Here is an 11,266-nt window from a genome sequence, read left to right as displayed (position 1 = left end):
TAAAAGATCATGTCTGACTAGATTGTTTTTTCAGGGGTAACAAGGAAGGTTGATGAGGGTAGCACGGTTGATGTAGCAAGGCTTTTTGAGAAAGTCCCACCTGGCAGATTGGTCAGAAAAGTAGGAGCCCATTGGATCAAAGGGCAAGTGACAAGATAGATCCAAAATTGACTCAGCCAAGGGTAACAGTTGACGTGTTTTTGTGACTGCTGATGGGATCCTTCAGGGCTCAGCATTAAACTGATTTTCATGGTGCATATATATCAATAATTTAGACTTAAATGTAGAGGACATGATCATTAAGTTTGCAAATAATACAAAAATTGGTTGCGCAGTTGATAGTGAGGAAGAAGGCTAAAGAAATGAGCTGGTCAGGTGGGCAGAAATATAGCAAATGGAACTCTGTCCAGAGACATGTGAGGTAATGCAATTGAGGAAGGCAAACAAGGCCAAGGAATACGCAAAACAAGGGCAAGATGCTGAGAAGCGTAGGGGATCAGAGTAGAGAACTTGGAGTGCATGTCCACAGATCCCATCAGATAGCAAGGTAGGTATCTCATTACAAGGAGATTCAGGTGTCATATAGGATACTTTTCTTTATTAGCCAAGGCATTAAATAGGAGATTATATTAGAACTATATGAGACACTAGTTATGCCACAGCTAGAATACTGTGCAGTTATGATCACGATATTACAGGGGGGATGCAATTGTACTAGGGGTAGGTACAGAGATGACTGACCAGGATGTTGCCAGTACTTGAAACTCTTTGCTATCAGGAATGAGTGGATAGGCTGGAATTGTTTTCTTTGGAATTGAGAAGGCAGAGGGAAAATTTAACGAACATTATGAGGGGCCCGAATAGTGGATAAGGAGGACCAATTTCAATTCATGGAGAGGTCAATAATTGGGGGCATAGATTTAGAGTAATTGGCAGAAGGATTAGAGAGGAGTTGAAGGGAAATTCTTTCATCCAGAAGATGATGAGTATCAGAAACTCATTGCCCATAAAGGTGGTTGAGGCAGAGACATTTAAAAGAAACACTTGGATATGCACTTGAAGTGCTCTAAGCTACAAACCAAGAGCTGGAAAGTGGTATTAGGCTGGATGGTTTTGTTTTTGGCCAGCAAACAAATGAGCCAAATGGCCTCTTGCTTTGCTGTAAATTTCTATGATTCTCATTTTCTATTTTCTCTATCATTTCTTGGTTATCCTTTGTTGGTTTATAAAACACTTCCAAATCTCTAAGCTTACTAGTCTTTTTTGCAATGTTTAAGCCTCTTCTTTTAATCTAACACCATCCTTAATTTCTCTAATTAGTCTTGGATTACCACTTTTCCAATGGAGTTTTTATCCTTCAAGGAAATGTACATTCATTGAGAATTATGAATTACTTCTTTAAATATTTGCCATTGTTCACATCTACTGTCACATATTTTAATCTAATTTCCAAATCTACTTCAGCCACTTTGTTCCTTATACCTCTATAATTGACTGTTTAAATTTAAGGCTTACCCACATGACTTTAGAACTTAATATGAAATTCCAGCATGTTATGATCAATTTTTCCCCAGAGGATTCTTTACTATATGATTGCTAATTAACCCCACCTTATTACACAATAATCAAGAAACAATTAAGTCTTTCAAAAAACAAAAGATGTTATACTGCATTTCAAAATGTTGGTGAATATCAGTTTCTGATCATTATTTGATCAAATCACAGCTTTGATTGTTAGTCAGCCAATCATAGGTAACACCTTCCCCAGTAGGCAGTAGGGTGGAGGAGAGAAGTAAAAGTCATTGCAAAACACACCAACATAACATATAGTTGATTTGCAGAACTTGTGGGGCATAGAAACACTTCATTCCCATCTCTCAGTAACTGGTTGGGGAATAGTGGGTGATAATTTATTTAGAATCAGACATAATTGTAACTAACCCACCCCATGGGGAATAGGACAACTACACAAGTTAAAATTGTCTCTGAAAATCTATCACTCCCGTTTGATTCCTGCCCTCTGCAACTGAGGGGATCACCCACCACTGCTGCGCCACTCAGTAAAACCTGATATATAAGGTGAGCTGTTAGGCGGCGAGCATAAAATTTATTCTTCTGGAATGCTCCTGAAACTCCACAAAGAAAGTCTGGGCTATAGTCCAGGCTCGGATCCTTTCCCATCCAAGAAATCCTCCTGAAACTCCCCACCTGGAAAGCCAGCTGACCTGCAGCTGCTGACAGTCAACCAGCTATTTGTTTCAACCTGCTGAAGACTTGAGTATTAAAATAACCTGGGCCTCAAGTTGATTAATGTCAGGGAGGGAATTTGCCACTTACCCTGTTCTCTACCAAATATGCTCCCAGTAAAACCTTCCAATCACCTTCTGTGCATTATGGTTACCCACATTAAGTTTAAACACTACTAGTTCTGATGTTAAGGAGAACGCATAGATTTCTTGGGAAGCAGGGAAAAGAAAACCTTTGGTAACCAGCTCAGGAAGGAACATAGACAAAAATGCGGGAATAAGTTCTCTTCAGTTATTAATTAAGAGTTAGATAGATGTACTTTGAACAATGGGAAAGCTGTAGAATAACAGAATTAAGGAAGGCTCTGAATGATATTTGCTTCTAAATATAAAATTAGATATATATTTCAAATTGTGAGCACTTTGAATGGTACAAAAGAAATTCAACACTTGGCCATTAACATTTTTCAGATCGTTAGTATCAGGGTCCTCCATTAAACAAGTCTGGTTAGGACAACGGTCCACATCGGGTCTTCCTTATATGAATAGCATTTTGCTGGTGCTGATGTATTTCAACCCATTATTAAAAATGAAATGAAACTTAGAGCTCAAGTAATCAATACTATTAACAGTTGTGGAATGTAATTTTTAGAATTTCGAATATTCCAAATTAGGAGCAAAATCTGCAGAAGCAAATAAAAATCCTGAAAATTAATGTCAACTGAATAGAAAAACAGGGTCTGAAAGGGAACATCTGTGAGAGCTCCAACGTTCTAAACGCCATTTCTTCTATAACAGTTTTCAGATATTAAAAACAATAAAACCAAATACATCTTTTCTGCAGCCAGGGATTCTAATTATTTCCACTCTATGCTTGAGGTTGGACTTTCATTTTCTGCTTGGTTTCGTCTGGTTTCATTTTGTGAGATTCCAAATAGCTCCAGGCAGACAACAGCTCTCAGAGAATCACTTGGGAATCATTTCAGAACCTGGGTGATCTTCAGCTGGTATAGACAATGAAAGTATTCAAGAGAGGTAATAGGGCAGCTCCAGCAAGTCTGGCTTTGGGTTCCTGAGATATTAATAATATAAACTTATGTATATAAAAAATTACATAGATGGGCAAGTAAGCTTAGACTTACTCTCAGTGTGGAGATAAACATACTCATGTTGATTTTTCCAATTCCAAAGCAATGAAAAAATCCATTAATTGCATAATGTGCATTTAAAATATTAAGGTATTAAAAGGGTTCAGTCAAAGCACATTTATGATTAAAAAAAGTTTAAAGTCATGACCCATCTGGTGACTGCCTATAACTTGAGGGGTCAAATCTTATTGCCCTGATACAGCTTATTTATATTTCTGTAAACATAAGCAGCGTACATTTGTTTATTTCTCTTTCTATGGAAGGGTTATGTGTGATGGTTGGAAGCTTGAACTTCTGAATGAATCTCCGAAGAATTTAATAAACTTTGTGTCATTGTGGACATGGTTCCAACTGTGTCAGCAGTTAGTAATACCTCATATAAATGTTAAAACTACCACAGCTGAAACCAAATCTGATCATACCCAAAGCCACAGACATGCACTTTCTAGCAGGGATTACAAGATAGCAAGCAGGTGCTGGACCCTGGCTGGTTTTCTTCTTACCCGTCACCTGCCTCATGAGGTATTAAGGCCTCCTGAGCACCAATTTGAATTGAACTTATAATTTTCTGATTTGTATGGCATGATGCTCCACCAGTTGCTGCATTTATACATTAAGGCTAGACTGTTGGAGCAGCAGTGACTGGAAAACATACAATTCAACTTGACAAGCAATTCTAAAATCATAAGGCAGAATCGTCCCAGATTTGCACTAAGTACGGTAGCAGGCAGGTAAAACGATGTTTTATCTGCCGGCTGCAATGGCGGCTTTTCACAGCGTATCGTCCCAAACCCAACACATTAGTTATGCATTTCCAGGAAACACACCGTTTCCGTGGTGAGCAGGTTTTCATTCGCCTGCCATGCCATCACCTTGCCGCTTCATTACGCTAGGTGCCATATTTAAAGTCTAGCTGCGTGCACACATCTCAGTGCTTCCAGCCCTTGGCTACTACAGGGGAGATGTCCACAAGAGGTAAAAAGACTGCAGCCCCAGGTTTAATGATGTGTCACTGGAACGCCTTTTGAACGCCGTGGAGGCCTGACAGCGGCATCACCAATCCAGCATGGCAGGCAGTGACAGTGGTGGTCAGCGCCAATGACCTGCAAAAGAGGAAAGCCACCCAGCGCCACTACATGATGAATGATCTCATATGTTCTGCCAGGGTAACTCTTCTCATCACTCTCAACACTCACTCAAAATCATCACACATCTACAGGGATCTCGTACCTCAAGGGACAACACCACTAATTCACGCACACATCCTCACATCTCCATCAGGCTGGTACCCTCTCAAGCTCGCATCCTCACCCTGTCCAGGGCTCCGCTCACCACACAAATATTCCATGCAGTGCCATATGTCCTGCTCTCTCACTCCGCATCTGTTTTCATACAGGACAAGCATGTTCACATCAACAGGGAGAGATCCCAGACTGGCATGCCATCACGCTAACTGGTGAGGATGTGGACTCTGCCTGTGGCGATGGTGAGGTCAACGGCGAACACCCACCTTGCACAACATACCTCTCTCAACGTGACTGCGAGTGCTTTCTCTCCTGCTTTCGACTCTGCTGCAATGCACTATGATCTCTACTTTGGTTCCCAGGAAGCTCTGCCAAGCAATCGACACCAATCCCTCAGCTCCATCCATGTCCTTACCTCCACCAAGTTGACACCTCCTCCATTAAAGAGCTAGAAACAAGCAGCCTGGGAGACCTGTCACGGCGCTTACCCAGACCCTCCACCAGTGCAGACACACTCGCCTTGGAGGACCTAGATTTAGAGCAGGCTTGGGTTCACAATCCAGTGGTCACCGCACGGACATGTGTCCGCAGCAGGAGCTGGCGGCTTCAGCCAAGCTCCCCAGCACCCGGAGGATTGCCGGAGAAGAGGCAGCTCAGAGGCTCGAGTCAGATGATGAACCTCTGGATTCGACCTTCCAACTCATCATGGAGAGTCAGCAGAAAGCAGGAAAATGAGTCAGGCTGGGGCCCTCGAGCATCCGAAGGGAGGAGAAGCGGCAACTGGACACCCCCGGTCATTCACTGAAGAATCTGAGAGGCTGTCCTCTCCCTCAAAGCTCCCTTTGCCTGTGAGTTCCTCACCCTTATCCTCTGTCACCATAGGGGGAGCAGCTGGCCCACAGGTGATTTGAGGGTAAAGCGTGTGTGGCAGGGCCTTCCGGAGTCTCGTGCAAGCGCTCACATATGTGAATTCTTCACGTATCACTGTCACCTCAATGTCCTGGGCATTTTGCATGCTACCTGCTGGGGTTTGCTTTCAGTTGTTCATCTGAGCTGACCTGCATCTCCACCCAGCCACTGATTACACTCACATGCAGCACCAGATCTCGCCCACCACGACTGTTTCTTCACTTTCGATTTGAACAGCATAGTCTGGATTCACATTTTCGTCAGCTCCCCTGTCTTTTCCATTCCCCCCATCACAGTTGACACCCCCCATCCCCTTCCACTTTCCCTCGTGACCCACCAGGCACAACACTTTTCCTTCGGCAACATTCAGGTGAACGTGCATTTTCCCTTCCTTCCTGAAAATCCCACCCCCATCCACATTCACCTCCCCAACCTCCTCCTTCCCACCCCTGGGGTCCATGTCTGCCTCCATGTCACCACCAACCACCCTCGCCGTCCCGCCTATCGCTACCATTGAACCCTCACCTTCTCATTCTACCGCCTCACTCTGCCCTCAGTCATTCTCATCATCCCTTCACACCGCATCCATCCTCAATTTGCTTCCCAGGAGGAAAACATGAGCCTATCAGACCCCTCCAGTGCACGTTCACCTGCACATCACCCCCCCACCCCTCAACCTCTTTCTCTCCCCATCCCCCCCACCAAAACCCAGAACCGCTTCCCACCACCCTGGACTCCACCCTCCCCACTTAGTCCCTCCCCCTTCCTGACTCCTTCCTCCAGCCTACCCCCTTCCTGACTCCCTCAATTACCCTTACGGCTTCCCCCTTCCCGATTCCTTCCTCCCCTGCAGACTCCCTCCCACCTCCACACTCCTTCCTCCCACCCTGCACTCCTTCCCTTACATCTACCTCCCTAGTTGCTGTCTTCTCCCCTGTTACCCCTCCTTTCCCAGTAGTCTCTCCTCCCTCTCCCAACTTTCCCCGACACCTTCATTCCCCAGGCCCCTTCCCAACCTCAACCCCTGACACTTTCTTCTCCCAGTCGATCCCACCTCTCCCACCCCCTCGACCATCATCTGTTGAGAGTGTCAACAGTGACTATCCAAAGCCAAGTCCATGAGAATCCACCCAGCATGCCATGGCCGTTCTGCCAGTGTGTCATTGTTGTGGGGCTCCAGCATATTCTGCTCCTTGGATGTCCATGATGTGAGCAAGGCCCTGATGGCTAAGGCCCGGCTTCTGCACGTCACACCTGTCAGGACACCGGTGTTTCTCCCCATTGACGTGGGTAGTTGGTGGGGGGGGGGAGGTGGGAGAGAAGAAAGAGCGGTGGGATGAGTCTGACAGGCTGGCCTTATAATGATATGCTGACGTATCACAATGAGTTTTCTAAAATCTGATGGCAGGGATCACTGCCTTCTCGCCATATTGTCCGCTCACGCCACCGAACACTCCTGACGCCAGTGGGCACAGATGATTCTGCCCATAGTCTGGGAGAGAATTGGGGTGGGGACACCGATTTGTTGGTCAGTTAGCTGCCCTCTACACATTTACATTGAGCTGCATTAATCGTGTCAGCATACACCTCAATGCTCACTTCCAAACCTGAATCCATAAATCTTAATCAGCTTTGGGATATGCACATTAATATTAAAGTGTGAAAAGTTATTTCGAACCAATACAAAAACGCACCAATCCTTTACTTATACAACTAAAAGTCGCAGAAGCTCAATTGTTTACTGTTTTGATCTTTGTCAACTTAATGCACACAGTCATACAAAAACATCCTGTGATAGCAGGAACCCCACACTGCTTTGTACAAAAGCTATACATCCCCTCCATTGCCACAAACAGCTGACAAACCAAAATTAAGTAAAAACTATTGTGATTTTTCAACTATTGCTCATTAAATAAAGTTTCATGATCAGTGTTTTTAATTACAATGTGTGATTTCCGACAAACTGACATTTTAAATTTAACTTTCCAAAGAAAACTGTAGCAATTACAGTGGTTACAGACCAGTGGCTGTACAACTTTGGTAGAGATCAACATTCTTTGAATTTGTAATAGGAAAGGGGCCAATGAAGTCTTAACAATAACTGATAGAACTTAAAAGTATTTCAAACAGTTCATCCTCAAGTTCTAATATTGTCTAAAGTTATAACAAAACATCAAAATTAAGATGCAGTTTTTTTCTTTTTGCGAATTCTCTGCATCAAAAAAGCAGCCATAGATATTTTAATACAATACTCTCATCTGACTAAAGCATGACCACTGACACAACTGTGTTTTGATACAGGTAATGTAGAATTTGAAACAATCAGGGGCTTAAAGCCCTCAATCAATTTGTTTTAAGTTTACACGTTTGATCATTTTGTAAATTTTAAGCAGGACCTAATGCTGTATAATATTAAAGTAAAAAAAAACTGCCCTATTACATAACCCACAAAATACATTGAATTGAGACTCTAAATTCAAATAAGGCAAAACAGTTACTTAAAAGGATTTTGGACTTCACTCCCACACTCCCTGCAAAATAAAACCTGTTCCCTGTAATTACAAATATTCTGCCAATTCATTCCTTATTCCCTGAATAAAGACAGTCCTGTTGTATCTGGTCATCATTCTACTCGGGTTTTAAAAAATGCTGGAAGTCTCTAACATGGCTTTCCCTTACATTTTTCAACAGTTTCAACCCCTGCAAGTTTGACTGGCATTACAAGCATTTTCAAACTTTGACCGTACACAGTGAACACAGACAACTAAAACTTAAACCAGCAAAGAGGTATCACTTAATATTTCAGTAACAAATCTGGGCCATGCATGACCCATCATTCATAATCTTCAACCTTTTCCATGTGAATTTCCTATCTACTGTCAGATATCAATAGTTTATTGTTCAAGCTACAATAACAAAGCTCATCAAGAGTTCTGACTAGACTTATGCAAATAAAAGACTGTTGCATTTAAAACCTGTTATAGGAATGCTTGTCCCATTCCCCTCCCCTCCCCTTCACCCCAACCCATTCCCCTTTTCAATTCAACAAGAAGCAGCTCATTTCCATCAGAGACAAATGTCGGTAGGACTGGTAACCATCCAGTTTATGTGGCGTATTTCTTGGTCCACTGTCTTGCTATTCTGTCATGTTCAGCCCTGTTAGTCATATACTGCGTGGCTATGCTCCCAACCAAAGGGTCCGCTGCAATGAAACAGAAAGCATTGATTACCAGTTTACCGCAGAATAAGATATGAGTTATAACATTCCAACTTCTTTTTCCTCGTTCCCATCTGTCTTGCCACATTCCAGCCCTGAAGTAGCAGCTTGCAGCTGTGCAACTTTACATAACTGGCAATGAACATGTGACCATACTTCATTTACTGGCCTCACATTTGATTGCTAGTGACCTATTTAATTGTGTGACTAATCACAAGGTTCAGTTGTGTCCTCATTGAATGTCCACAGGTGCCCAATGGGCACCGCGGGGACTGGGGTGTTTTACCGACCCCTTTAATCACATTTTGGTTTAATGTTTGTAAGTTTCCTTTAAATTTTGTCCTTGGTTTTACAGCTGACCTGACTTAGGGGCTGTGCTGGTTTTATCCCTCATTTTTGTTAATTTAGTTTAATTGTTTAACTCCAAAAGAGTTAAATGTCCACAGCAATACACATTCACAGATAGCACTGTGAAGGAACACAGGGCAGAAATTTCGAGTGATATTCTCCTTCTTTGCCAAAGGATACTGAGTCCATTGCAGTGCTCTCACAGCTTTCTCAGCAGAGATGGTAAATTTACATTAGCTAAATGTGATTGTGTAAATTAAATAAAGGGCATAACATTCCACAAGTATAGTATATTCTATCGCTGAGCTTTTAATATTTACGTTTAAGACTCACTTAATGAAAATTGTCAACATTTTAAATAAGCTATAAATTCTAAGCAGATATGTCAATGTGATAAAATAATTTTTACAACTTGCTAATCAGATACTTTCATGAACTCAATCCTTATTTTGTTGCAGTACATTTTAACCATTTTCTTTTCCTTTCTGGAGTCTCCCTCTAGTACAAGCACCACCACCCACCATCCCCTCCTCCCATCAAGACTCAAAAGAGATCTGTTTCTCAGATATCTGGCAATGCTATGCCTTGAATAAACCAGGAGTTTTCAACTCTCCTTTTCTACCCATACCTGCTCTTTAGCAAAGAATGAGAATTCACTGTACAGAAAATCAGTTATGAACCTGTATAATAGCACCCTTCGCACACAAACACTGGAGCACACTGTCCCACTCAGCTGCTCTGATAGTCTATTGTTCAGTATTCACAAAAGCATAAACAGAACGATATGCTTCCATTTTTTCTTGATTAACTTTAAGATTAAGAAATTAAAAACTTCCCCTCAAGAAATCAATAAGTGTGATAGAGTCTGGTAGAACTGACTGTGTATGCTACATGGAAGAAGTAACTCTGATCGACCAAATGGGCTTTCCTCCAGATGCCCAGCATCTATTGTCCTTGCGTGCTGCCGCCTCCGGATCGGCCACCCCATTATGGAATAACCCACAACCACTCATGACAAGGCTATAATTGGAACTGATCAAGTCAGATGAGATTATAGACTATAAGTCTTCTTACCAGGATTGCAATCTGTTAGAAGAGAACAAATTGACAGAAGAACCTTGGAGATGGTCAGTGCTGGGCTCCAGTTATCCTTCAGAATATCCAGACAGATCACTCCTTGACTGTTGATATTGCAATGATAGATCCTTGTTCGGAAAGTCACCTGTCAATTTTAGTTAAAAATTAACTTACATAGTTGAAAAATGAGAAAACCTGCTCCATTTAACATGCTCCCAATAATATAGATCAGAAGCATACTCAAGCAAAGAACAGTAAAACAGTAGGTATATGTGCCATAGATTATAAATAACTGAATTGACAGTAGCTAAGTGACAAAGGAATTCACACTTCATAATTTCCTCGTTAGTGGACATATCAATATTTTCCATTGTATTGTGAAATGATCACAGTCACAAATCAAAAGCAACCCTATTAAACACAGCTAATGATCATTTATGATTTGATCATGCATAGAGCTATTCTGACAGCCTGTGATCCGACATGGGAAATTACACTACAAAATGTGCTGTTATACATAACAACCCATTAACACCCTTCAAAAATAACGCAGCACTCTTAAACACTAAATTGAAATGTCACTACAGTTTCTGTTTTGGGGATGTCAGTCCTATTTCCCTTTCATGATCACAATAGCCACTAAGCCTCTCTCTTATTTTCCAAAGTTACAATAACATGCATTTAAAAAATTTCAAGTTATTTTATAATTGACAGATTATAATGCATTCAAGTGGTGCAATGAGGCTTTGACATCACCCTCGCTATTTGTTCATTACAGAAGCCAGACATGAATAGCACAAGATGGAAATGGAACAATGTGAATCAACCTTTTAAGTTGTTCAGACATTTAGGAAAGCCCAGTTTTGGTTTCCAGCATCTTAATTTTGTAACTCCCAAAATGGTGAAATACCCCAGGCAATTTACACAAACATGGCTACACTCCAAAATTCCATCAATACTGAACAAAGATGCACTACACCCTTATTACAATAGCACTTGGGAAACAGTCAATCCTAGGCAGCATTATAATGAAGATCCCATTTACTGAGACTGACATCATATGCTGTTCCCTCAAGC

General features: G+C 41.9%; 1 protein-coding gene across 1 annotated transcript in view; it reads right to left on the bottom strand.

The window, feature by feature from the left end:
- Positions 1 to 7,267: 7,267 nt before the first annotated feature.
- Positions 7,268 to 11,266, bottom strand: part of LOC121276309 (ubiquitin-conjugating enzyme E2 E1) — an 87,565-nt gene continuing 83,566 nt past the window's right edge. Inside the window, exons 4-5 of the mRNA XM_041184574.1 lie at positions 10,187 to 10,334; positions 7,268 to 8,749 (exon numbers count right to left, since the gene is read on the bottom strand). Of these exons, the coding sequence (XP_041040508.1) occupies positions 8,652 to 8,749; positions 10,187 to 10,334 (246 nt within the window). The 3' untranslated portion in view covers positions 7,268 to 8,651. The remainder of the gene's footprint in view (positions 8,750 to 10,186; positions 10,335 to 11,266) is intronic.

This window comes from Carcharodon carcharias, chromosome 3, assembly GCF_017639515.1.
Source record: "Carcharodon carcharias isolate sCarCar2 chromosome 3, sCarCar2.pri, whole genome shotgun sequence".
Classification (NCBI taxonomy): domain Eukaryota; kingdom Metazoa; phylum Chordata; class Chondrichthyes; order Lamniformes; family Lamnidae; genus Carcharodon; species Carcharodon carcharias.
The sequence above is the reverse complement of the archived record's forward strand: the minus strand, read 5'-3'. Positions and strand labels throughout refer to the sequence as shown.